Source organism: Podarcis cretensis (assembly GCF_951804945.1).
Source record: "Podarcis cretensis genome assembly, chromosome: 15".
In the NCBI taxonomy this organism is placed as follows: Eukaryota; Metazoa; Chordata; class Lepidosauria; order Squamata; family Lacertidae; genus Podarcis; species Podarcis cretensis.
This window is the reverse complement of record NC_137185.1, coordinates 39,170,804-39,198,497: the sequence shown is the minus strand read 5'-3', so window position 1 is coordinate 39,198,497 and position 27,694 is coordinate 39,170,804. Positions and strand designations below refer to the sequence as shown.

The 27,694-nt window shown below is 44.8% G+C and overlaps 1 protein-coding gene across 3 annotated transcripts; it reads left to right on the top strand.

Moving 5' to 3' along the window:
* The first annotated feature begins 29 nt into the window (after positions 1 to 29).
* PLPP5 (phospholipid phosphatase 5) lies at positions 30 to 26,348 on the top strand. Of its 3 annotated transcripts, XR_013833390.1 has the most exons (10): positions 30 to 165; positions 4,358 to 4,466; positions 6,484 to 6,574; positions 9,083 to 9,146; positions 10,813 to 10,937; positions 14,097 to 14,267; positions 15,333 to 15,444; positions 20,781 to 20,862; positions 21,321 to 22,109; positions 24,304 to 26,348. XR_013833390.1 is itself a non-coding variant. In XM_079955224.1 (8 exons), exons 1-8 carry the CDS (start codon positions 83 to 85, stop codon positions 18,728 to 18,730), a joined length of 801 nt encoding a protein of 266 aa, XP_079811350.1. In that variant the 5' UTR covers positions 31 to 82; the 3' UTR covers positions 18,731 to 20,862. The 3 variants fall into 3 exon arrangements, 2 of the variants coding, with proteins under 2 accessions (XP_079811350.1, XP_079811349.1); XM_079955224.1 differs by lacking the exons at positions 21,321 to 22,109; positions 24,304 to 26,348 and having other exon boundaries at positions 31 to 165; positions 18,685 to 20,862; XM_079955223.1 differs by lacking the exons at positions 20,781 to 20,862; positions 21,321 to 22,109; positions 24,304 to 26,348 and having other exon boundaries at positions 31 to 165; positions 15,333 to 17,696.
* Positions 26,349 to 27,694: the final 1,346 nt, after the last annotated feature.

The following is a 27,694-nucleotide window of genomic DNA, read 5'->3' as shown; positions in this document are numbered from 1 at the left end:
CCCTCTTCTCCTCCCCCCCAGAGGAGGCGGATCCTGGCCGGGCAGGAGGGCGGCGCGCGGCTCCCGGGCCGCACCAGCGGAGATGCGGCGGGTCCCGCGGGCGGGGCTGGCGCTGCTGCTGCTGCTGGAAGTGGGGGTGCGCGCCGCGCTGCTGGGGCTCTTCCTGTGAGTGCAAAAGCGGGCCGGGATGCGGGGCGGGTGGCGAGGGAGGCGCGCAAGGCGCGGGCCTGGCATCCCCGGGAAAGAGGATGCGCGGATCTCTCTCTCTCTGCCGCAATGCACGCAGCAGGGAGCTTCCTTTTGAAAGCAACGCGGCGGTGCAGCAGCAGGCCAGCTGGGCGATGCGCAGGAGAGGTGCCTCCCTCCGCTCTCCTGCGCCTCAGGAGGGGAGAGCCAGGCCTGTCGGTGCCGCGTTTGGGGCATGGAGTGGTATTGGATATGCGGCCCCCGGAGGACGCCCTGGCATCTCTGGTCGTGGGTATCTGCCTGTGCATATTGTGTGGCTCGCAGGAGCTGGCTTTGCGCCCCATAGATGTCTGCCCTGCTGCGCGGCGTGCATTGTATGGGCCGAGGGCCCCAGACGATGTCCTCCTTCATCTCTAGGTCTACGTGCCTCTGGGGCAGGTTTCGTAACATAAGGTCCTGGAAAGATGTGGAACAGGAAGCTGCCTTCTGCAGAATCGGGCCCTTGGCCCATCTCAGCTCAGTTTGCCAACCCTGACTGGCAGCACCTCTCCAGGGTTTCAGGCAGGGGTCTCTGGCTGGAGATTCAAGGTGGATGCCATACTAGTACAGTGGTACCTCGGGTTACAGATGCTTCAGGTTACACACACTTCAGGTTACAGACGTAACCCAGAAATATTACCTCGGGTTAAGAACTTTGCTTCAGGATGAGAACAGAAATCATGCGGCAGCAGCGGGAGGCCCCATTAGCTAAAGTGATGCTTCAGGTTAAGAACAGTTTCAGGTTAAGAACGGACCTCCAGAACGCATTAAGTACTTAACCCAAGGTACCACTGTACCACACCTGGGACGCAGGTGGCGCTGTGGGTTAAAGCCTCAGCGCCTAGGGCTTGCCGATCGAAAGGTTGGCGGTTCGAATCCCTGCGGCGGGGTGCGCTCCCGCTGCTCGGTCCCAGCGCCTGCCAACCTAGCAGTTCGAAAGCACCTCCGGGTGCAAGTAGATAAATAGGGACCGCTTACCAGCGGGAAGGTAAACGGCGTTTCCGTGTGCGGCTCTGGCTCTGGCTCTGGCTCTGGCCAGAGCAGCGATGTCACGCTGGCCACGTGACCCGGAAGTGTCTCCGGACAGCGCTGGCCCCTGGCCTCTTAAGTGAGATGGGCGCACAACCCCAGAGTCTGTCAAGACTGGCCCGTACGGGCAGGGGTACCTTTACCTTTACCTTTACCACTATATTCAGGAAAAGCCTCCTTATATCTACAACACACTCCTGCTGTGCTTGATACTTCCCCAGTGCATGGGAAATATCATCAGAGTCTCTGTCTGACCCACCCCTTTCCACATGGTTCCTTCGCAGTGGGTATAACACAGGGGTCTGCAGGAAGCATCCCTTTACTGAGTCAGACCACAGCTCCATTGAGCTTAGTGTTGCCTACCCTGACTGGCAACAACTCCCCAGAAAATGCCAGTGGCGAGCAGCTGATATGGCAAGACCTGCTGGCAGCACCTGGTCAGTTGACGTTCCCCCACCCCTTGTGTTGACACAATGAGAGGAGTAGCTGCTCCTGTGTTTTGGCAGTGCGGTTGCTGCTTGTCTGACAGGAGTCCAAGGCTGATGTGTTCTTTTTGGATTCGGCTCCAGAGATGTAGGGGTAAGGGCTGTTCTGCTCTGCACTTGTAATGGTGAAATGGTTCCACTCAACATTGTTTAAATAATTCCGCTGCGTTCTCACAGCCCAGGCTTTTACTGTAGGGAGAGGCCTGTCTCTCCAAGCGGCTCCATCTTTTCTCTCTAGCTAGGCTGTTGAAAATGAACCCCTGTTCCTGTTAATCTCACAGATGCCTCGACTTTTAAAATCAGTTTCTGATTCATGCCCATGGGAAAGGAGAGAGGAGTTGCTATTTTGCAGTGGATCAGAGCAGACTCCGAGGGCATTTCCTTGCGCTAGGACAAAGCACATGTTTTAACCCTCACATGACTCTCAAGCCTGGTCCAGCACTATTTTACATATTAAAACTCAATTTCAAAAACAGTGGGAGAGATGAAAAGAATCCCTTGTTGTTTGTTTCAGTTGTTTTAACTGGTTTTAAATTTGTATTTCTGCCTTGTTGTAGGGCTTGGGACCTTATGGTGAAGAGCAGGCAATTATTATAATCAGCATCATTATTGTTAATAGTCCTGTTGCGGAGAATATCCAAGAGGAGCCCATGTTAACTTGGTTAATCTCATTGCATGCACCATTGCATTTTAAGAGCAAAGGATTGGCCAGGGTGGGTGAGGAGAGAATCACATTTTCACATATACAAAATATTGCTCTTCACTTAGAATAGGGATAGGGGAACTGTGACTCTCCTGCTGCTCTTAGACTACAGTTCCCATCATTCTTGACCATTGGCTGTGCTGGCTTAGAGGTGGTCAGAGTTGGACTCGGCAACTCTTCTCATTCCTGACTTGGAAAACACAAAATGCACGGCTTCAAGGGGAAGTCATATAGACCCTATGCAACAAACAAGTAGCAAATACGAATTTATCATGTGTGCATGTGCACACACAGTCTTATCATTCAGACAGGCCTGAGAATGCTGAACGGCCCAATGCTAGCTTGTAGGTTTTTGCACGATCAGTGGTATCAAGCCTGCTGAAAATTCATTGCTTAGAAACATAGCCACTCTCCCTGCCGTGAAAGGGTTTCCTCACTTACATGAGATAAATGCACCCTCCAGGCTGCTGAAATCTGTAGTTCATAACCTGCAGAAATCCAGCTCTAGAGCTTGCACAGGTTGTGCCCCTCTTATCAACCACTGTGTAGGTCAGAGGTGGGGCAGAGTCCCTTATATGTGTGTGCGTGCAGTGGGGAAAGCACATCTTGAAATTGTTTATTGTTTGTTTAATGTGCCTACACACTGACTTTTGTCACAGGTGACCTCAAAGCAGTATTAAAAAAAATCATTGGTTCCAAATCACAGAGCACAATTAAGATACCGTATTTTTCGCCCTATAGGATGCACTTTTCCCCCTCCAAAAATGAAGGGGAAATGTGTGTGCGTCCTATGGGGCGAATGCAGGCTTTCGCTGAAGCCTGGAGAGCGAGAGGCATCGGTGCGCACCGACCCCTCTCGCTCTCCAGGCTTCAGGAAGCTATCCGCTAGCCGTGGGAGAACCGCGTGAAGCTCTCCCACGGCTTGCAGATAGCAGCCTGTTCTGGGGGCTGGGGTCGGGGGAAGCTCAGGCTTCCCCAGCCCCGCACCTGGGGGGGGGGGGAATAAAATTTTTTTTCTTTATTTCCCCCCAAAAAAACTAGGTGCATCCTATGGGGCGAAAAATACAGTAACTGTAAAACATAATCAGTATCAATACTAAAACCATGAAGCAGATTCAAGACTCAGAATCAGTTTTACCAAACCTGCAGCAAAACAAAAGGGCTGTGAATTCCCAAGAAACAGTGGCGTAGCGTGGGTTGTCAGCACCCGGGGCAAGGCAAGTAATTTGCACCCCCTAACCCATGGATTTGCACCCCCTAACCCTAACCCCCAGATGTTGCGGCCGGTGCGGCCGGCCCCCCCTGCACCCCCCACGCTACGCCACTGCCAAGAAACTCATGGCTGTCCATGCCTAGAGGAAGAGGGTGTTCCAGGACTGGGGCACCTCTGCCACGCTAGAGACATTTGGTTTTTCCTCTCCTCCCTCTCAATACGCATCCTGCCTGGACTGGCATTCCATGAATCCAGTCTTCTGGGTGCAGGGAGCCAAATTGAGGTCAACTCAGTGACTGGCTGCCTGTTCCTCATATGATTGGAGCTCCTGTATTATTTGTGGTTATTTGGAATTTTGGTTTCTTTACGAAAACAATATGATATTTCAAGTGATAATTGTAGACCGCTTTGAAAATGCCTGCTGGAAATGGTTGCATCATTCTTGTTCCTCAGATCTCCCTGTGATCATATTGGGAGGAAACCCCAGTACTGGCTTTCTGCTTTTTCTTTAAAATCACCACCACCCAAGAGGTGTTCACACATTGCATCCAAGGGGTGCACAGTCTGCGTGGACAAGGGTTGTACACGTGAACAGGCGCACACTCTTTCACACACTTAACGTGGGCGTACAGGCTGCTTGTACCTGTGTCCAGTGTATTGTGCAAAAGAGACTTTAGTCCTTGGGTTGTGCTTCCTCTCTAGGTTCACTGAGCTGCTGCCTCCTTTCCAGCGAGTCATACAGCCGGAAGAAATGTGGCTTTATAAAAACCCCTATGTGGAGTCCGACCATGTACCCGCTAAGCCCATGTTTGTAAGTATTCGTTCATGCCAGCCGTCATGTACAGTGTAGGCTGTGGTTGTAGTTATGTGTCCTTTGCAGGCAGATGCCACTTCAGATTTGTCTCCAGTGCATGGTACGTTCGGTGAAGCACACATCTATGTAAGGGTTAGTCAGTGGGATGCCCTCCAGATGTTGTGGATTGCAATTCCTATCACCATCACCATTTTATTAAATTTAATAACTATCACCAGAAGCTTTTCTTTTGGCAATTATAGGGATAGAACTACCTAAATCAAGGGTCAGCAAGGTTTACCGGCCATGGGCTGGATCACTCCCATGGAGATCATCCATGGGCCGAGCCGGCACAGCACGAAGCCGGAAATCGCTTCTGCGCATACACAGATGCTGAAAAGCGTGCCTGCGCAGAAGTGATTTTCAGCTTCTGGACATGCACAGACGTGATTTCCGGTATCTGTGCATGCACAGATGTGATTTCCGGTGCCGCTTGGCGAGTCCCTGTGCCATGCTGTGTTGGTTTACCGCAGCGCACGGGGGACTTGCCAAGCAGGTGGCTCGTGGGCCAGTAAAACAGTCTTTGTGGGCTGCATCCAACCCATGGGCTGCACGTTGCCGACCCCTGACCTAAACCATAGGTAGGCAAACTAAGGCCCAGGGGGCAGATCCGGCCCAATCGCCTTCCAAATCCAGCCTGCAGACGGTCCGGGAATCAGCATGTTTTTACATGAGTAGAATGTGTGCTTTTATTTAAAATGCATCTCTGGGTTATTTGTGGGACATAGGAATTCGTTCATTATTTCTTTCCAAAATATAGTCCAGTCCCCCACAAGGTCTGAGGGACAGTGGACCAGCCCCATGCTGAAAAAGTTTGCTGACCCCTGACCTAAACTGTATAGAAATTTATTCATGTATGTGACTAGAGTGGCAATAATGTTACTCGCCCCAAAATGGAAAGAAGCAGAAGTCCCAGGGAAGGAAGAATGGATACAAAATCTTAATGCAATATACAGAAATGGTGAAACTTACCGGAAGAATAAGAATTCAAGATAACAAACTTTTTATAAAAGAATGGAAATGGTTTATTGAATATTTCCAGATAAATTGTACAGAGATAAGAACATTGGCAGGATTATTGTAATAACCTGCAGTTCTGTAAGAGTATATATTTAAAGCAGATGAATAAATGAGCAAATTAAGTTAAATTTGGACATGCAGAAGGTATTAAATAAGGAACCACAGAAAGCAAGGGAAGGAAGTCAAGTTTTGAAATGTTAAAATGATTGTAAAATGAAATGAAAAAATGAAATTGAAAGCATGAATAAAATAATAATAATAGTCATCATTATCATCCCTGGGCATTGACCATGCTGACTGGGACTGATGGGAGTTCCTCTTAGTCCCCTTGGACATAGGATTACAGCCTTAATCTAGGAACTCTTTCTAACTGGACTTGATGATGTACGAGGTCTTTTCCCCAATAGGTAAGGGGTGGGGATCCTGTCTCCCTCCCAAAGTCGCTTGATTACAAGTCTCGTCATCCCTGACCATCGGCCATGCTGCTTGTTGTGGGTGGGGGATAGGGTCCAAAACACTTCGTGGAACCATGGGATTGTAGCGTTGGGAGAGACCTTAATGGTCATCCATTCCAACCCCCTGCAATCCCTCAGCTCCAAGGATCTCCTGTAAGCTGGAGAGTCTTAAATACCTTAGTAATTTAGTTAATACTGAATATTGACTACAATCGCAATGTTTAATTGATTAAAATGAACTGTTTTCTCTTGATTTATCAGGCAGCATAAATTTGAATATAGTACTTATAAAAATTGTGGGTGGCAAGCACCTTTTTCCTTGATAGGTTGTATCCAACGAAGATCTACCCGGATAGACCGTGTGAACTTCATGAGCATAATTTAGGCCTGTCCATTATTTTCAATGGGTCCGTTCTAATGCTGGATACAACCCTATAGTTTTGTTGTTGCTCTTGCAGCGCTGCTGACTCTATTTCTTGTCTCTTCCCATCTCGTTCCAGGTCATTTCCTTTTTGTCTCCCCTGATCTTGATTCTACTGGCGAAATTCTTCATGAACGCAGACCAAGAGGATACACGGGAAGCCTGCTTAGGTGAATACATCTTTGCACGCCGCAGCTGAACTTGAACAGCTTTGAAAGGGGGGCTATACACATTCACAGCGGATAAAGCTATCTGTGGCTGCTAGTCACAAGGACCTTGTATTGCCTGCAGTGTCAAACCCAGTACTAGTTTCTGGGCCAGGAGAGAGAGATGCTTTTGGGCTCATTTCCTACTTATGAGTTCCCTTAGACATCTGGATGAGCAGAAACAGGATGCTAGGTGTGAGGGGTCTTTCGTCTGATTTAGCAAGTCTCCAGACCCACTTGTCTACGGGACTGCCTCTCTTGGTATGCCCCGTAGAGGACCTTAAGGTCCATGAATAAGGTCCATAGTTTAGAGATCCCGGGCCCTAAGGAAGTCAGACTATCCTCCATCAGGGCCAGGGCCTTTTCAGTGATGGCTCTGACCTGGTGGAATGCTCTGTCCCATGAGACTAGGGCCCTTCAGGATTTAACCTCCTTCCGCCGGGCCTTTAAGACAGAGCTATTCCTAGCCTTTAATTTGAATTCAGCCTGATCTTTTATTTCCCTTCCCTTCCCTTCTCTTCCCTCCCCCTCCCCTTTTATGAAGATCTCCCACTCTGAGACCCCACAGCCAATTCTCACCTGGTCTCCTCGCTGGCCCAAGTAGGACCAATTCAGCCAGCTAGTCCTGGGGATTATCTAATGCTTATTTCCCCTAAATTGATGTTCGATTTTTGAATTTTATTGTTATTCATTTTTATACTATATTTTATGCTGCTTTTATAATTAAGTGTTTTAAATTTATTCTTAGCTGCCTTGAGCCGAGTTTTTGAACTGGGAAGGGCAGGGTATAAATAATTTGTTGTTGTTGTTGTTGTTGTAAACTAATTCTCAGCTTTGAGTCCAACTTAGCCCCTCCACAGCAGAAAATGCAAGAATACATCAATGGACCAAAAGAAGGATCATCTATAAACTTAGAACTGATTTGAGTGTTCACATAAACCATACAGTCGTCCAGATGGGCCTTTTCTGTTTACTTCTTAGGGCACAGCAGCACCACATATTTAAAGTGCTTTAACAATCTTCCCAGGAAACTCTGGGAATTGCAGTTCTGTGAGAGTGAAAGGTGTCTCCTAGCAATTCTCAGTGCACTTAACTACACTTCTAAGGATTCTTTGTGGAAAGCTCTGACATTTAAAGTCCTACAATAAATTGCTTTATACTGTGGATCAGGCCCTAAACCCCTACCTGCCCCCTGAAGCAGTCAAAGAAGTAAACTTTTATCGCTTGTTTAATTTGTATTCCCCCAAATGGTGGTCAAGGTCGACTAACAAGCAGTAATTCAAACAAAATAAAATAACAGTAAAATATAAAGTAAAAAAATTAAAGCACACTGGGGCAACATTAGTAAAGTCAGTCTTCTGATGGTAAAATTGTTTTAACTGATTTTAACATTGTATTTTTATATTGTAGTAACCTGTCCCAGGACCTTAGGGTGAAGGGTGGATAATAAGCAGTATATATATCCTGCTAAATAAGATGAATGAATTCACTTATTCCATGCAACCCACACAAGCCAATTGCAGTGTATTTCCAAGGCAGCTTCCTGTCCACATAAAAATGTATTTGCTTGCCAGTGGAAGATGCTTTAGAGAGGGGACTGGCTGAGCTTCCCTTGAGAAGAAGTTGCAGAACTTGGGGGCAGCTACCAAGAATAGCCATGTACTCGCCTGCTCTAACTTTCTGGCTGGGGTGCAAAGGCACTGGGATAACTGGAAAGAGTAGCTTCTTATTTAACGTTACAAAATAGAATTTTACTTTATTTTCTATAGAGTACAATTCAACCATTTTAAACATATCAAGCTTCTTGGGTGGGGTCCAGCATATCTGAAGGAGTGTCTCCACCCACATCGTTCAGCCCAGCGCTGAGGGCCTTCTGGCGGTTCCCTCACTGCGAGAAGCCAAGTTACAGGGAACCAGGCAGAGGGCCTTCTCAGCAGTGGTGCCCGCCCTGTGGAACGCCCTCCCACCAGATGTCAAAGAGAACAACAACTACCAGACTTTTAGAAGACGTCTGAAGGCAGCCCTGTTTAGGGAAGGTTTTAATGTTTGATGCATTACTATATTTTAATATTTTGTTGGAAGCCACCCAGAGTGGCTGGAGAAGCCCAGCTAGGTGGGTGGGGTATGAATAATAGAAATATTATAATCATCATCGTCGTCGTCATCTTACCAGCCCCATCACTGGAAGTCCTGAGCTAAAATTTGTGCAATGGGGCTTTCCCTCCCACCCCCATCCATTCCTCCCAGGAGAAGGAGAAGGGGAATCTCTCTCTCTCTGACAAACTTCAATGCTTGTGCAGATGGAATTATGGGAAGACCATGGCTTGAATTCCACGATTGTGTTTTACCTTTGCAATAATTCTCCCCCTTAAGACAGCCCTCTCGCCACAACATTTCTGACAATGAGCCTGACTAGGGTTGAATCCGTAAAGATGATGAAAACGATGGGTTCTGCCTTCTTCTTTCCTCCAGCTGCCAGCCTGGCTCTTACCCTGAATGGTGTCTTTACCAATGCTGTGAAGCTGGCCGTGGGCAGGTGAGATCCTGTTTCTCTGTGTGTGTTTGTTCTAGTCCTTTCTGTAGAGTGTGTATTTTTGCATTTTGACTGCCAGTTGCAGAAGGTTGGACCGGGCTGTCTGCATTTCTGAATGAGATAAATATCCTGAGAGTGGCAGAGTAGAGAGTAACGTTTCAGACTGCAATGGGTTTGTCTCTGCCATTTTTGAATGCCCGTCCCAAATGTGGAATAGTTCCCCAGTGCTAGAGAACGTAGCACAATTTATGTATTTATTCATTAAAACTCTTTCTGCACATATATACACAGTATATAATGCCCTCTTTCATTATGAGAAGTGGTACCATGGTGGTTCATATTGAGCAGAAAGGTTACAACACAGCACAGGGCCTGTCCTGCTAGTTTTCTGCTTGCAGGGACATTACTACCACCACCGATTCTATAGGGGAGTATTAAAAAAATAATGGGTTGTATCCAACTAATTTCTACCCAGACTATAGAATCAAAGAATTGTAGAGTTTGAAAGGACCTTCTAATCCAAACCCCTGCAATGCAGAAATTCTTTCCATAGCTATCCCTGGGTGGGCCCAAACCACAAACCTTCTGGTTCACAGCCAGACACATTGAGTAGGCCTATTGAAATGGATAAACAGGCTAACTTAGGTCCAACTCTAGATTTAGATGTGTCTACTCTGAGTGAAAGGGACGCGGGTGGCGCTGTGGTCAAACCACAGACCCTAGCGCTTGCCGATCAGAAGGTTGGCGGTTCGAATCCCTGCAATGGGTTGAGCTCCTGTTGCTCAGTCCCGGCTCCTGCCAACCTAGCAGTTCAAAAGCACGTCCAAGTGCAAGTAGATAAATAGGTACCGCTCTGGCTGGAAGGTAAACGGTGTTTCCATGCGCTCTGGTTTGCCAGAAGTGGCTTAGGCTTGCTGGCCACATGACCTGGAAGCTGTACGCCAGCTCCCTCGGCCAATAAAGCGAGATGAGCACCACAACCCTAGAATCGGTCACGACTGGACCTAATGATCAGGGGTTCCTTTACCTTTACCTTTACCTTTACCTTTACCTTTACCTTTACTCTGAGTGGAAATTAGATGAATATGACCCAATGTTTCTACTCTGAGCATGGCTGACATTGGATACAATCCATGATTTTCCTCCACCGCCGATCCAGTAAGCCACCTCAGGATTCTGCTATCACTTGCCACCTAGTTCTGCTCTATGGGTAAGCCAGACAGTCTGTTTCCTAGTAAACGTGGCTCCTCAAATCCCATTCACCTTCTATTCCTTCATCTTTCTTTCTTAGCTGCCTCTAGGCTACTGCCTGGAGAGTAGAGAATGAAAAGGCAGGGTTGGGGGGGCGGGCTGGGCAGGGGTCTCCTAGATGTTGCTGGACTCCGGCTCTCATCTTCTCTCAGCATGGTCCATTCCAGCTGGAGGTGATAGGAGTTGGGATTTGGCATTTATGTCCTCTGCTGCTGCCGCCTCCAGAGCAGTTTTCAGCCAAGCAAAGGCCGTTCCTTGCAAGACGCCAGGATGGGTTATGGAAGGACCAGTAGTTGTGGAGTCTGCAAGAGGAGCTGCATGGTCAGATTGTGGAGCGCAGCGTTAGATTTCACCTTGCTTCTTCCTCTCCACACTTATTGTTCAGAGCCCCACGCTTTGCGTCTCTTCCTCACTCCAGGCCTCGACCGGACTTCTTCTACCGCTGCTTCCCAGATGGCCGGGAAACCCTTCAGCTGCTGTGCACTGGGGACGCGCAAATAGTGACCGAGGGGCGCAAGAGCTTCCCCAGTGGACATTCCTCTTGTGAGTGCGCAAGCTGTCTCGTTTGGGGGCTGCAGCCGGGGATGGGAAGCACCAAATGGGGAGATGGGATGGATCCAGGGTGAGTTCAAGGCAGCCATGCACAGATCTCTCCAGGGTGCATCTGCAGAGAAACTGTTTTGTGAGCAGATGAGTGTCCTGGCTACAACCATATGGTACACTTGCAGCATTATAAATCCCCATGACGGCTCCTCTGCCCCATCTCCACCCCTGCAAACAGGTGATCTTCATGGTTGCTGCTTTGCTTGATCTCCACCCCTACCCATGCTATCTCCAAAGACTGCTCGTTCACCCGATCTCCAGCCCCCAATCCCCAAAGACCCCTCCTTTGCTTGATGTCCACCCCCACCCCACACAACATGCCTATGAATATACGGGCCTGAGTTTCCACTTCCACTGTTCTCTTTTAAAAAAAAAAAAAAATTTATTTAGATTTTAAAGGTTACAGAAAAGAAAGAATAAAAAAGAGCAATCAAAAATGAAGAAAAAACGAAAAAGTAATACACATCCAAAAACCCAAAAAGGTAAAAAAGAGAAAAAGAAATAAAAAACAAGTCAAACCTTTAACTCACTTACTTACATTCACTTATTTCCTTGACTTCCTCACGCCTCCCATTTTTGTATTCTAATTCAATTAGATATTCCAGCAAATCCTTCCAACTTTGTTTTAATCCCAATAATTTATCTTAGCATACTATAATTCCCCTCTTTATATTCTAATTCATATAAATATTTCAACCAATCCTTCATCTTATTTTTATCCTTATATCTTATCTTATTATACTATAATTTCCCATTCTTACTTTCACCAAATAACCATCCACTTTTACTTTATCCAATCTTAGCTCTCATCCAAACCTATATATCTATACTTATTCTTAAGACGTTTCCCTAAGGTCAAAAAAGATTCCATTCCACGATTTTCCCATCTCTCATTAAGAAAACAAAAAACAAATTATATTATATACACTTTAAATTCTCAATTTAAAGATCCCCTCCCTGGTTTCGGCCCCCAGCAAAAGTCCATCAATCTCGGAAAACCATCAACCCGGAGATCTTAAATCCGAGGCTCTTAAGTCTCTTTCATGTCCCCTCTGCCGGTCTTTTTGATAGTCTTTGGTGTTGAAAACCAGATCTCGGGGAAGCTCCAACCCAATGGTAATCATATTCCTTCCTGCCAAACTTCCATGGTTAAAAATAGGGCCTATAGGATATTCCAAATCTTGTTTCACGCTCCTTTCAAATCCAAAGGCCCCTGAAACTCCAACCTCCACCTGGCTCAGATTTGTAATCCAAAGGTCATCTGATCTCCACATGAGGTGATCTCTCCATCTTTCATTTTCCAAACCAGGCCAGGCTTCCATCTCCAAAAATTTGCTTCTCCTTGTTGCCATCATGTCAGGCCTCAAATTGTAGTTCACCATTTGCCTCTGTAGGGTTACGGCTCCCCCTTTCTTCACTTTAATCACAACATGATTTTCCTTCTCAAATTTTCCAATTTGTTCAGTTGAAGGAGGTTCCTGTGCCGAGTTCTTATTGAGTTCTTTACTAATGCCCACTTTTGTTCCCAAAATTGCAACATTGGTAGCCATAACATTTATCTGGTCTTGCAGCTTTCCCAAGAGGAAAAATGTCCTGTTCAGTTCACACTCAATTTCCTTCCCGACCGCCATCCTTAAACAGTCCAAGGTCAGAAACTGATTTCTCAAGGCTTTTATCTTTAAAAACAATTTCCCAGCTGCTCCTTAAGACAATGTCCCAAAGCTCCCTCTAGAGGGATTCAAGTTCCTTTTCACTCCTTCCAGCACAGACCCAAAAGTCCCATATGTTAAATTGTAACAGTCCTTCCTTCGTTTTAAACATAAGCTTGTAACAAAGACAGACAGTAGAAACAAAGTTCTTCTTTTGTATCTTGACAGCTAACTTGACAGCTGTCAAATTTATCTATTCACCGTCAGCGGGCTCTCACAGACCACTCCCGGGGTTAGGGAAGTGGTGCTTCAATTCCCGGATTTTAACCTTCTCATGCAGGCTCCCCTGCTTCCAAAAAACATATTGATAGTGGTTTCAATCAGTGGAATTTAAATCCTTTACATAAGACTCTCCATGACCTTAGTTGACAGGTTCTTTGCTTCAGTTTATTTACAAAAAGGGGAGGCGGACTTCCTTTTTAGACCTTCCCCAATCGGTGCCAATTTAAAAAAAAACTTTAAAAATCCAATTTCCATTCTACTCACGGGTTGTTGTTTGAAATCCAATTGTCCACAAGAAAAAGTCAGCGCTCTCCGGCAACGGCTGTGCGGCTTCACTCCGTAAAAATAGCGGTCGGTTCAAAACACCACGCCGCTCACCCCACGTCACTTTGGAACCCCTGGTGTCAGCCGAATCCCACGTTCCCAGGCTTCATCCGCATGGGATTTCTAAAGGGTCTCCACCTTCGCCGCGGCGGCACGACCCGAATTCCACGGAGCGGGTTCCTCTCAGTCAGAGGAACGCCGCCATTGCCAATGGCGCTAACCCGGAAGTCCTCCACTTCCACTGTTCTCTGTCTTTATTCCTCCCTCATCCACCCCCTTCTCCCTTCTCTGCAACTGGAACAACTTAATCATCTCCCTCACTGACAGTGAACTCTCAGCTGACCGGAACCTGCAGCTAACCATCAGACCAATACACCTGATCCAGGCCCTGTCTAGTAATATCTTAAAGCGATCACATTTCCTGTTAGAACCTGTCACCACAGCTCTTTGCAGTCACAGAATGTTTCTTCAAAACTTAGAGCAAAATGAACCACATAGAGAGAGTTTCTCTACAGACTCCAACTCCCATCGTGCTTGACCATTGGCCATGCTGACTGGGGCTGCTGGGAGCTGGTCTCCATGTTGGCTTCCGCTGCTCTGAATGTTCCCCTCAATGTGGCTCACCTGAGAGCCTGTGCCATTGAAGTCTACAGGGCTAACTTTTGAGTCCTCTTATATAGTGTTGCCTTGCAAAGGCATTGCCCACTTTCTGAGCTCAGCCTCTCCTATAGCTTGCCGAGAGATCAGGGACTATTAGTTCCTCAGGTGTTTATGGATCTGTCGCTAATGTTAGCAGGGACTCTTTGTCTTGCTGGGTCTTGCAGTGATCATTCCTCTCTTCCAGTTGCCTTTGCCGGCCTCGCCTTCAGCTCCTTCTACATCGCAGGGAAGCTCCACTGCTTTGCGCCTGGAGGGCGTGGGCAGTCCTGGCGCCTCTGTGCCTTCTTGGCGCCCCTCTTTGTGGCGATGCTCATTGCTTTATCCCGCACCTGCGATTACAAGCATCACTGGCAAGGTGAGTGAGAAGTTGATGGAGAAGTGAGGCACATGCCACGAAGATGGCAAGTGGCTGTCTGCCTGTGGCTAACCTGTGATGTTGCTTGACTACAATTCCCATCAGTTGTAGCCAATGGGCAGTAGTCAAGGAGGATGGGAGTTGTAGTCCAGCAACCCCTGGAAGGCTTCAGGATCCCCAACCCTGGAGTAATGGGTGGAGGTTGGCTGTACTCCCTACTTAAGTGCATGTCTGCGTCCAAGCCAGGGTTTGGAACAGGATAGAGGGCTGAATCCCCTCCTGCCCATTGCAGGATTTTTACTCCGCATATTCCTCTGGGAAAAAACCAGCTGACAGGTGTCAGAAATCCCTTGCTCCCTGCTGCCTTCAGACTTACCGTGTAAAAGACACGGCACACAGGGAAAAGTGATTGGGAGGGAGGAGGGGAGAAGCAAACTATGGCACCGGTTCTTAGAGCAGCAGCCAGTTGCTCTTGCCACCGCTGGACTTCTGGGTTTTCCCTCCCTGACACCCAGTTAGATGACCTGCATATCGGACCAAGCATGGTGCTATCTTGTATTTTTCCATTCATTCATTTGGAGAGGAAGCATAGACCAGTGGCAGAGCACATGGCTTTGTATGCAGAACATTCCCTGCTCAGTCACTGGTATTTCCAGTTTAAAAGGCAGGTAGCAGGTGATAGGAATGACCTCCCTTCACTTGAAGCCTTGTAGAGCTTCTACCGGTCAGAGTTGACAATTCTGGGTTAGATGAACAAATGGTCCAAACCGGTATAAGGCAGCTTCCCCTATGAGGAAGGAATAGCATTGCTTTGCATGCAGAAGGTCCCAGGTTCCATCCCTGGCAATGGACAGGGAATGTCCCATCTGAAGCTCTGGAAAGCCACTGCCAGTCAGGGTCAGGAATACTGAGCTAGATGGACCAGGGGTCTGACTCTGTATGAGGCAATTTCCTACTCTTCTCCCTACACATGGAGAGGATAGAAGCAGAGTTCTGTGCTGTTGCTAGCCAGCCCCAAGCTGAAACAATCTTTGCATTCTCTCCTCTTTGTGTTTTCTTCCCAAGATGTGCTGGTTGGTTCAGGAATGGGCCTTGCATTTGCCTACCTGTGCTACAGGCAGCATTACCCACCTCTGACTGATCCCGAGTGCCATCAGCCGCTGCGGCGCAAATCCAGGTTCTCTGCCCCTGAGAGACAAAAGCTGACAGTCTCTGGTTTTAGCCTCGATGTATAAAGACCTCAGGATTCCCACCTGCATGTCCTGTGTGCTGGAAAAGGAGGGAGGCCACAGCCTTCGGTGTTACTTTGTGCCTGGAGGAGGAGTGCGGTTGGATCACACCATTTTTAAATGCCGGCAGTCCAGTTGGGGGGCTTTGAGATCTGCTCTGGCCCTACCAGTCTGTTTACACAGGGACCTAGGGAACAGTGCTGGGCATTGCATGGCAATTCTGGAGGCAATTCTCTCCTACTAGACAGCAGGGCCTGGACCAGTCGCATTTCCAATCCAGCCCATGCCACTCTTAATAATGCAGTTGCCCTAAGCCAAAAGGCAATCTGGTCCAGTCCTTTGCTGTAAGGCAAAACCATCACCTGCAGCTCTCCTCCACACAGATCATCAGAGCTCCGTCCCAGCCAGGGTGTCTCCTACACTGAACACAACTCCCTTAAACATGACCCACATTTTATTGACCAGCAGTGGGACACGCTACCTCCCATTTATTCTGGATGGAGGAGAGCTGCAGAGAGCTTCTCTCTGTGAAAGGGCGTGGTGAAGCCTTCCCCCCCCCCCACGGATGAAAGAAGGCACACCAACACGATTTTGGGGTCCTGTCCTGCCTCTTTCTCTGCCCTTTTGTGTTATGCCACACCCAGGGACAACCATATTGGGACTAGAGTTGATGGCACATTGTAAAAATTTCAGAAAGTTTGGTGACCTCTTCTTTAGCGTAGACAGGGTCCCTGATCGGTTTTCTGCCCGTTCAGCTACCTCCAGGCTTTCCCCATTCAAATCTGTACATTCCCCACACAGTTCGGCTGGCTTTTATGTTCAGAAGCCTAGCAAGCCTAAAATCGTGGGGGAGCAGAAGCATTTGTGGATCTGAGCCCACCTCCTTCATCAGATGCATGAAATGTTACCCTCGGCTGGTGGGGTGTACGGTTCTTGGGGAAGCGGCATGCAGCTTAGTTGGAGAGCATCTTCCTTGCATGCAGAAGGTGCCAGGGTCAGCTCCTGGTGTCTCCAGTGCAGCTGGGAAACAGCACCTGCCTGAGACCCTGGAAAGCCACTGCGGGTCAGTGAAGACTGAGCTAGAGGGACCCAATGATCTGACTTGGTATAAGGCAGCTTCCTATCTTTCTATAGTCCTCTCTCATATATACAGATGAGAGCCTGTCAGTTGAACCTCAAGCATGTCTACTTAGAAGTAACTACCAGTTCACAGGTGTTTACTCACCAGTGAGCATGTTTAGGATTGCAGTTGAGAGCAGAGCAAGACAATTTTGGGGCAGAGTTGCGGCTAATGCATGTATGATGCAATGGACTAATGAATGAAAGTTCCTGCCATGATGCATTTGATACCGTTTTTGGTACCAGAAGACTCTCTCTCTTTTGTTTGCTGCAGCAGATAAGCCCCGTTTGCCCCTCTGCCACTCTGAAGTATCTGCTCCTTTGACCTCCTGCAAAAGCAGGTTCTGTGCTGTGCAGACCAGCTCTTCCTTAGATGGATGTGCATCTTCCAGAGGGTGGGTGCACAGAGATGCAGCCTGGCGCCCTGAGAACTGCAGCTTCTATTCTGAAAAAGGCAATTGTGTCCCTAGAGCTAGGAAGAAAAGCATAGAAGCTTTTTATCTGTTATCCACTTAGAAAATCAAACAGTGCCCCATGTGGCCTTCAATATACTCCTGGTTTTAGACAGGTGGGGAACTTGTAGCCCTTCAGATGTTGGACTACATTGGCCACTATTCCTGACCATTGGTCATTCTGGCCAGGGCCGAGGGAACTCCAGCAACATCTGGAGGGCCACAGACTCCCCATTCCTGCTTTAGGCTGTGACGAGTGTTTCCACCACCCTCATTGCACATCCATTGTGATTTTCCACATTTCCTTCCCTTGATCCCAGCCCTGAAAAATCTAGACTATGAAAACCTGAGTCTTAGTGACATTAACTTATTATATAGAATGTGGGTAATTTATTCTAAATGTCAAATGTGCACTTTTTCAGTGTAGAGTCAATCCTGCTTTTATCAGGTCATTGCAGACTATGGACTCCAGGCTTGTAGTGATGTGTGGAACTTTACTGTGAGAAAATCATGTTCTTTATCTGTTAATGTTTTATCTTCCTAGTAGCATATCTTGATTTCAACAAGATTCCCCATAATATTCTTGTTGACAGATTGGTAAAATGTGGGCTAGATGATGCTACTGTTGGGTGGATTTGTAGCTGCTTGACAAACTTTACCCAAAGGGTGCCCATCAATGACTCCTCGTTCATCTGGGAAGAAGTGATGTGTGGGGTTCTGTCCTGTTCTGTTATTTGACACCTTTATCAATGAGTTGGGCAAAGGAGTGTAGGATCCTGATCAGATTTGCAGGTGGCAGAGCTGCATGTAAAGTTCTGCATTAAGTTAGGAGGAATAAGGCACACATATACAAGATGGGTGATGCCTCGTAAAAATGCAAAAGATTCAGGGATTTTAGTAGACCAGAAACTAAATGTGATCCCCCAGTGTTGTGCGGTATCTAAAAAGGCTAATACAGTAGTACCTCCGGTTACGTAATCCTCTGGTTACGTAAACTTCGGGATGCGAAAGCGGCAAACCCAGAAGTATTTGACAGGGCTTCGCCATGCACGCAGGTGGAGAAGTGGTCCTCAGGTTGCAGAAACCTCGGGATCCGACCGGACCTCCAGAACAGATCCCGTCTGCAACCGGAGGTACCACTGTACAATTCTGTTGCATCAACAAAAAGCTAATGTCCAGATTTCTGGAAGTAATAGTCTGATTTGCTCAGACGTCAGCTAGGGTACTGTGTCCAGTCTGGGGTTTAACAAGGATATTGTTGAGCTGGACCATGTTCAAAGCAAGGTGACAAAGATGATAAGAGTCCTGGATATCTAGTCCTCTCAGAAAGGGGTGAAGAAGTTGAATATATTTCCCCTACTCTCTGGACAGTACTATTTAGAGGCAATATGAGAACCATTAATAAATACTTGAAGGGCCATCTCATAGAACAAGGGAGGGGAAAGTCCTCTGACCCTCCAGGTGTTAATTGAACTACAGCTTCCGTCATCCCTGGTGATTGGCTGTGCTTCCTGGGGCTGATGGAAGTTGTAGTTAAGCAAGCAACATTGGGAGAGCCAAAACCTTCCCACTCCTGACGTATAAGATGGAATGTGTTTGCTTACTTTTGCTTCAAAGGGTTGGCCCCGGACCAACGGGCTCAAATTCTCAGAAGAGTTTTTGACCAGCTAGCAGGAAGAACTTCTTGATGTTGCAAGCTCTTGACAGTGGAACAAACTGTCTCAGAAAGTGGTGGACTCTCATTCATTAGAGGTTGTCCAACAGAGGCTGGATGGCTTCCTGGGATGGATGATGTTGCACCATAGATGATATTTGAGGGCCTAGCCAACTCTGTATGTTATAGCCAATCACGTTCTGTTCAGAGTAGACCCACTAAAATCAATGTCCTAAGTTGAAGGTACAGAAATAGAAAACCCGAAAGTGGTTAGAAAAGAATTCTTGGACTTTTATAGACATTTGTACAAAAGTAAAGAAAATAATAACACAAGAAAAATAGAAAGATTTTTAAAGGAAAAAGAAGTGCAGAAAATCCCGACGGAAAAAAAGATAATCTGAATGCCCCCATTGAAATTGAAGAAATAAGAGGCAATAAAAGAGTTGAAAAAAGGAAAAGCTCCAGGACCAGATGGATTTACAGCTAGTTATTATAAAGAAATGAGACGCACCCTGCTTGTACCACTGAAAGAAGTTACGAATAACATTTTGAAAAACAGAGAAATTCCGGAAACGTGGAAAGAGGCCTTTATTACATTTATTCCAAAACAAGATTCGGACTTAACACAAGTAAAAAATTACAGGCCTATTTCATTGTTGAATACTGATTATAAAATCTTTGCGAGCATACTAGCAAAGAGAATGAAAAAGGTATTGCAAGAAATTATACATAAGGATCAGGCGGGTTTCCTTCTTGGCAGACAGATGAAAGATAATATAAAAAATATAATAAACATATTAGAATATCTGAATGCTAGGAATGAGAAACAAGCTATGCTGATTTTTGTGGGTGCTGAAAAGGCCTTTGACAATATATCATGGGACTTTATGCTAAAAAATTTAGAATATATGGACGTGGGTACGGAATTCTTCAACGGAATAAAGGCAATATATACAGAGCAAAAAGCAAAGTTGATAGTAAATAATACTACAACAGAAGATATAAAAATAACTAAAGGTACAAGACAGGGATGTCCATTATCGCCACTATTATTCATTCTGGTACTGGAAGTCTTACTAAAATCAATAAGGAAAAATGAAGAAATAAAAGGGGTGTCTGTAGGAAAAAATGAATATAAAGTTAAAGCGTTTGCGGACGACTTAGTAATAACGGTAGAAGAACCATCGGGAAGTGTTAAAAGAATTTTAGAAGAAATAGATCAATTTGGTCAAGTTGCAGGATTTTATTTAAATAAAAAAAAGACCAAAATTATTGCTAAAAATATGAATCAAGAACTAATAGAGGTAATGCAACAACAGACAGGGATTGAAGTGGTGAATAAAGTGAGGTATTTAGGAATATGGTTAACCCCCCAAAATATTGATTTGTTTCAAAACAATTACTTACCTGTGTGGAATGGAATAAAAAGGGATCTGGAGGTGTGGGGAAGATTGAAGTTATTTTTGGGGGGAGAATATCAACGATTAAGATGAGTGTGCTGCCAAAGATGTTATTTTGATTTCAATCACTACCGATAATCAAGGGGGCATCAGTATTTAAAGAATGGCAAAAAACCATTTCAAGATATATCTGGCAGGGCAAGAAGCCAAGGATTCAGTTCAAGTTACTAGCAGATGCAAAGGAAAGAGGTGGCTTCGCTCTTCCAGACTTGAAATTATATTACAAAGCATCATGCCTCTGTTGGTTAAAGGAATGGATTAAACTAGAGAATGGGGAGTTGTTGGACTTAGAAGGGTTTGACAACAGATTTGGTTGGCATGCATACTTATGGTATGAAAAGAAGAAAATTCATAAAGGGTTTGAAAACCACATCTTTCGAAGATCACTGATAGAGGTATAGGAAAGGTATAAAAATTTGTTGGAACCAAAACTCCCCCACTGGATTTCACCATTAGAAGTATTGAGTGTGAAAAAGATTAACATGAGGGGGGTGGATGGATAACATATGGAGATTTGATAGTGAGGGGGGGGGGAATGGAAAATGAAATCTTATGAAGATGTGAAATAATTTGTTTATGATTGGTTGCATTATTACCAGGTTAATGAAATGTTTAAAAAAGACTGTAAAGTGTGTGGATATGAAGGAAAAGATTCAAAATATCAAACAGAGGTACTGAATAGTGAGTATAAAAATTTATCAAAAATGTATAAAATGTTACTGGAATGGCATACAAAAGATGAAGAGGTTAAATCGGTAATGATACATTGGGCCAGAGATTTTGGGTACAATATACAATATGATGATTGGATGAAATTATGGAATGAAAGGTTATAATTTACGGCATGTACTGTGTTGAAGGAAATATAATGAAAATGGTATATAGATGGTATATAACGCCAGTAAAACTGGCCAAAATGTATAAAACATGTAATAAGTGTTGGAAATGTAAAGAAAAAGAAGGAACATTCTATCATATGTGGTGGGAGTGTAAAAGGGTGAAAGGCTTCTGGGAAATGATATATAATGAACTGAAAAAGATATTGAAATATACGTTTGTTAAGAAACCGGAAGCCTTCTTACTAGGATTGGTAGGTAATGAAATAAATAAGAAAGATTGTTAACTTTTCCAATACGCAGTAACAGCAGTGAGAATACTTCTGGCTCAAAGATAGAAACAAGAAGAAATTCCAACGGTGGAAGAATGGAGAATGAAATTGACTGAATACGCAGAATTGGACAAACTAATAGGGAAGATTCGATACCAGAGAGACCAAAAGTTCATCGAGGACTGGGGGAGATTTACAGATTATCTGAAAAGCATATGTGATGAACAGATAACGCTTGTTGGTTTTCAAGAAATATTAAGAAAATTAAGAAATATTGTAAAAAAGAGAGTAAGAAGGGAGAGGTGATATTTAAAGGCAATATTAAGTTTAGAAATACATTAACAATATAAATTTAAACAAAAGATTGGCAGAGAAACTGAGGGAAGTCAAAAATAGACGAATGTGTGACAAAATGTGGATTGATTGTATAAAATTGTTTTGAAAATAAAAATATTATTAAAAAAAAGAAATAAAAAAAAGAAATCAATGTCCTAAGTTAATCATGCCCGTTAACTTCAGTGGGTCTACTCTTAAGTAGGACTAGGATTGACTAAACCTGATTCTAGACCTTAGCAGGTTGCAAAAAATGAAACCCATTGACCCATTATAGTAGACTTTTGCAAAGAAGTGCCCCAAAATGACTACCTCTCAAATAAATCACTAACCTGTTCACCAACATTGCATGTATACAACCTGCTGCTCTCTGCACCAGGATTTGTGGAACTTGGGCATAAACCCAACAGTAGCATTGCAAAAGACTCTTTAACAAGGTATCTCAAGGCTACTGTTTAAAATCAGCTTAAGAAGCAAAACTCAGGAGGTGCAGGGACTTCCGGGTTAGCGCCATCGGCAATGGCGGCGTTCCTCTGACTGAGAGGAACCCGCTCCGTGGAATTCGGGTCGTGCCGCCACGGCGAAGGCGGAGACCCTTCAGAAATCCCAGGCGGATGAAGCCTGGGAACGTGGGATTTGGCTGACACCAGGAGCGCCCCCCCTACCCACAGGGAAACCCCTTTTCGGGGGTTCCGAAGTGACGTGGGGTGAGCGGCGCGGTGTTTTGAATCAACCGCTATTTTTACGGAGTGAAGCCGCGTAGCCGTTGCTGGAGAGCGCTGACTTTTTCTTGTGGACAATTGGATTTCAAACAACAACCCGTGAGTAGAACGGAAATTGGATTTTTAAAGTATTTTTAAATAGGCACCGATCGGGGAAGGTCTAAACAGGAAGTCCGCCTCCCCTTTCTGTAAATTAACTGAAACAAAGAACCTGTTAACTAAGGTCGTGGAGAGTTTTATGTAAAGGATTTAAATTCTACTGATTGAAATTACCATCAATATTTTTTTGGAAGCAGGGGAGCCTGCAGGAGAAGGTTAAAATTTGGGATTTGAAGTGCCACTTCCCTAAACCCGGGAGTGGTCTGTGAGAGCCCGCTGACGGTGATAAATTTGACAGCTGTCAAGTTAGCTGTCAAGATACAAAAGAAGGACTTTGTTTCTACTGTCTGTCTTTGTTACAAGTTTACATTTAAAATGAAGGAAGGACTGTTACAATTTAACGTATGGGACATTTGGGTCTGTGCTGGAAGGAGTGAAAAGGATCTTAAATCCCTCTAGAGGGAGCTTTGGGATATTGTCGTAAGGAGCAACTGGGAAATTGCCTTTAAAGATAAAAGCCTTGAGAAATTAGTTTTTGACCTTGGACTGTTTAAGGATGGCGGTCGGGAAGAAAATTGAGCGTGAACTGAACAGGACATTTTATCTCTTGGGAAAGCTGCAAGACCAGATAAATGTTATGACTACTAATGTTGTAATTTTGGGAACAAAAGTGGGTATTAGTAAAGAACTTGATAAGAACTCGGCACAGGAACCTCTTTCAACTGAACAAATTGGAAAATTTGAGGAGAATCATGTTGTGAAAGTGAAGAAAGGGGGAGCCGTAACCCTACAGAGGAAAATGGTGGACTACAATTTGAGGCCTTACATGATGGCAACAAGGAGAAGCAAATTTTTGGAGATGGAAGCCTGGCCTGGTCTGGAAAATGAAAGATGGAGAGATCACCCTATGTGGAGATCAGATGACCTTTGGATTACAAATCTGAGCCAGGTGGAGGTTGGAGTTTCGGGGGCCTTTGGATTTGAAAGGAGCGTGAAACAAGATTTGGAATATCCTATAGGCCCTATTTTTAACCATGGAAGTTTGGCAGGAAGGAATATGATAACCGTTGGGTTGGAGCTTCCCCGAGATCTGGTTTTCAACACCAAAGACTATCAAAAAGACCGGCAGAGGGGACATGAAAGAGACTTAAGAGCCTCGGATTTAAGATCTCCGGGTTGATGGTTTTCCGAGATTGATGGATTTTTGCTGGGGGCCGAAACCAGGGAGGGGATCTGGTGGAAGAAAGTTGGGAATTTAAAGTGTATATAATATAATTTGTTTCTTGTTTTTTTTAATGAGAGATGGGAAAATCGTGGAATGGAATCTTTTTTGACCTTAGAGGAAACGTCTTAAGTATAAGTACAGATATATAGGTTTGGATGAGAGTTAAGATTGGATAAAGTAAAAGTGGATGGTTATTTGGAGAAAGAAAGAATGGGAAATTATAGTACAATAAGATAAGATATAAGGATAAAAATAAGATGAAGGATTTGTTGAAATATCTATAAGAATTAGAATATAAAGAGGGGAATTATAGTATGCTAAGATAAATTATTGGGATTAAAACAAAGTTGGAAGGATTTGCTGGAATATCTAATTGAATTAGAATACAAAAAATGGGAGGCGTGAGGAAGTCAAGGGAATAAGTGAATGTAAGTAAGTGAGTTAAAGGTTTGACTTGTTTTTTTATTTCTTTTTCTTTTTTTCTTTTTTCGGTTTTTTGATGATGTCTTTTTTGTATGTGTATTGTTTCTTTTTTTCATTTTTGATTGTTCTCTTTTTATTCCTTATTATTCTTTTTTTTCTGTAACCTTTAAAATCTTAATAAAAATTTATTTGAAAAAAAAAAACCTCAGGAGGTGCACATTTGCTGTAAGCTCCCAAATTCACCTTCTGCAGCTTGCACCATTTGCAAGGTGGTTTGGGTGACGGCTGTGATGAGGTCTCTGCTGCAAGATCTCACTCTCAGACTTTTGCTTCCTCCCCTTTGAAACCGCCTTGCGCAAAAGCAGCTCTTAGGTGGCCAGCTGTCTACTTTGCATGTGCATGTGCCATCACACTGGTGATCTTTCCCTTCCGTGGAGTTCAGGGGGAGCTGTATATAGCTGTAGACTTAACTGCTTGTGACCCCTGCTCTCTCAGTGCTGGAGCTTGTCCTTCTTCAAAGATGCACTGGCCTTCATCCATGCCCACAGCTTTTGTTGGTTGGTGCCTGTGCTAGGATTCCACCGTTGTTAAGTTGGTGTGCTTGGGACAGTCAGAAGTTTCTTAATGTTGAGAACAGATGGCCGCACCGTGACCACAGGCTGGTTCAACTCTGTTTCTCTGGGATTTGGGACCTTAAATCTGGAGAGGTTTCCCAATAGGTGTTTTACTTTCAGGGGACTTGGGATGGCATGGGAGAGACACCAGCAGCATAAACATCCCTTTCTGCAGGGTGGGCATCCATTGGAGTGCCCCCATAGAAGGGGTGGGGGAGAGGTAATTAGCACAAGGCTTCCCTCCTTCTCTACAGAAGTTGTTCCACAAGCAGAATGTCACCTTGCTGCTCTTTGTCATACTGGATGTGCCGCATTTTCTGCTTGTTGTCACCCAAATAAAATGGTCCCCGCATACCCCTAAGTAGGATAGCAGAAGGCCATAACTGGCATTTACCTACATCAGGCGTGGCAGGCTCCCAATGTCAATTGACCTTTCTGGCTGAGGCTGATGGAAGCCCACCTGCCCAGATGTTGTTGAACTGTGGATTTGAGGCACATCCCCAAGCAGTGCCAAGTGCTTTTCTTTTCTTTTTACAAGGGTGATAATGGTTGTGGCTTCAAAAGGCTATTTAAGGCAGGAATAGCCAACGTTGTGCTCTCCTGATGTTGCAGGACCACAACTTTCATCATCCTTGACCTGTTGGTCAGGCTGTCTTAGGCCGATGGGTGTTGCATCCCAACATCATCAGGAGGGAAGCACACAAGCTACTTCTGGTTTAAGCAAGGTAACAGTGGCAGGGAGATGGCGGTATTTCTGTGCAAAATGGCAACTATGAACACGCATAACATAGACTAGCACATCAGTTGTCAGCTTGTGGTTTGGTACCCACAACTGGGTCATGGACTAATAAAGGGAACACAGTCTTCATTTTATTTTAAACCTCTATTTAAGAGCAAAGAGACAGTACACCAAGAGAGAGAAAAGGGGGAGAAAAGACAGGCATATATCTAGCTAATAAAAAAGAAGTTTCATCCAGCAGTTGGAGATTAAAGGGAGGCCCCATAACTAAAAATGTTGGGGGACACAGCAAAGGAAAAAAGAAAACTTGTGTCTCTAATGAAAGCTGTCGTGGTATTTTAGAAAGGTGATGAGTAATATTAAAATAATACAGGAAAGTCTGGCTCAGCCAGCCTCCTGTTTCCAGCAGTCAGTCTTGGGTGACCTTGAGCCAGCCACTAGCAGCCTAACCTACCTCAAAGGGTGTGAGGATAAAATCAGCCGGGATCATGTAAGCTCCTAGGAGGTAGAATAAAAATGTGGTAAAAGGGGGAGGGGAGCAGAATGAAATAGTGGCCAAGCAGACGTCTCAGGAATACTCAAAACAATTTATAATGAATGGTGAGTTTTCCTCTGTTTACCCACGTGGGAATCTCAAGGTTTTGCTCCCATCATAGTTAAACCACTATCATTCCTGGTATGGCGCATTTTCGGGCAGTTAATTTTGTGCCTGCTTTGCAGATTGGGCTAGTCTGAACCATTAGTAGGTATGGAAGGATTGTTGCTGTGATAAAGATTATTTTACCTTCGTTTTTCACATTTTGTACATTTTTAGAGGCCAAATCAATGGAGTTGTGTTTTCATTGTTTCACGGTTTTGATTTTAAAACTGTCTTAATAAAAATGCTAAAATTTCAAAAGAAAAAGCACTGCTGTATCACTTCTTTGGTCCTCAGATTAGGACTAAATGGGGCATGCGAGGCATTGCTGAATGTGAAACACTAACTTCTCGTTCTCCCTTACCTTGTGCACTCTGTAAAGTAGAAGTACTTGCAATCTGTCTTTCATGTTACTCATGAATGACTGCAAGGTGCTATAAATTCGGAAGCTATCAAACTGGAGCTCACAGAAAATATTTACTTCATTTTAGGCTTTCCCTTCAGATAGTTAAGACTGTAGTGTATGGCAAGGGATTGGATTTGGCAAAGGAGGGATTAACTATAAGGTTACAATTCTGCACTCTTACACCAAAACACTGCAGGACTTAAGTCTGAGCAAACATGCATCAGAAGAGTGCACTAAATGAGACTTTATAGCTTGCTCCTAACCTGTTTACTAACGTCTGTTTTTCACATTGTGCTCAACATGTTTTGCATTTACTGAGTTTAAACGGAACCCTATGTGTAATCTCTGGAAGAACAGTTGAGTTTCCTTATACAAAAGAAAAACTAAATTCATCATCCACACATTTCATTACCAAGTCTCTTTTTGGCCCACAAGATCACAGAAATTAGACACTCTCATCACTAGCACCTGCAGATCTTAACACTGGGGTGCAAGCTTGCAGCTAAAGCTGGTCATACTCGGAGTAGACCCACTGAAATGGCAAACAGTTTCATGAATTTCAATGGGTCTACTCTGAGAAAAAAATTGGTTTGATACAAACCATGGTTCTAAGAGAAGTGCTACTGCTTTGACTTATTGCACAGTACAACTGCACTGTGGTATAAAAAGTGTGACAAAAAGTTTAGGTATGTAGCACAGTCCTAGAATGAAAGCAATAATTTTTACTTCTGCAAGTATCAAGCTAATGTCTATGATAAAGACACAGTATTTCAGCATGTTTTCCTGATGTATGAAGCATCTACAATATGGCAACTTAGATTGCAGTGAGTGGTGAAACTTACAGATGTACATCCTTAAACATTCATAATTTTAAGGACCATTTCTGTCATTTGCACTCCAGGATTCTCCTTCAACACAGACAAGATGCACACAGAGCAAACACCAACTACTGCCTCAAGTCTAGAGCTATGGTATTTGGCCTCACAGAGGGGAGGTGGGAAAAGGGAATAGGAAATTCAGGCAAGTTCTGTATTTGGGGGCCGCTCCTTCTGGTATTTATCTTCCAACACAGGAACATGCTGGGGGGAAAGATGTGCACCTTTTGCAAGTTGACAATTGCTGGATGAATTGCTGATTTCTGTCACAGTGCACAGAATGACAGAAGTCAGGTATTTGGCTAATCACTTGTGGCCATTCTCTAATTACA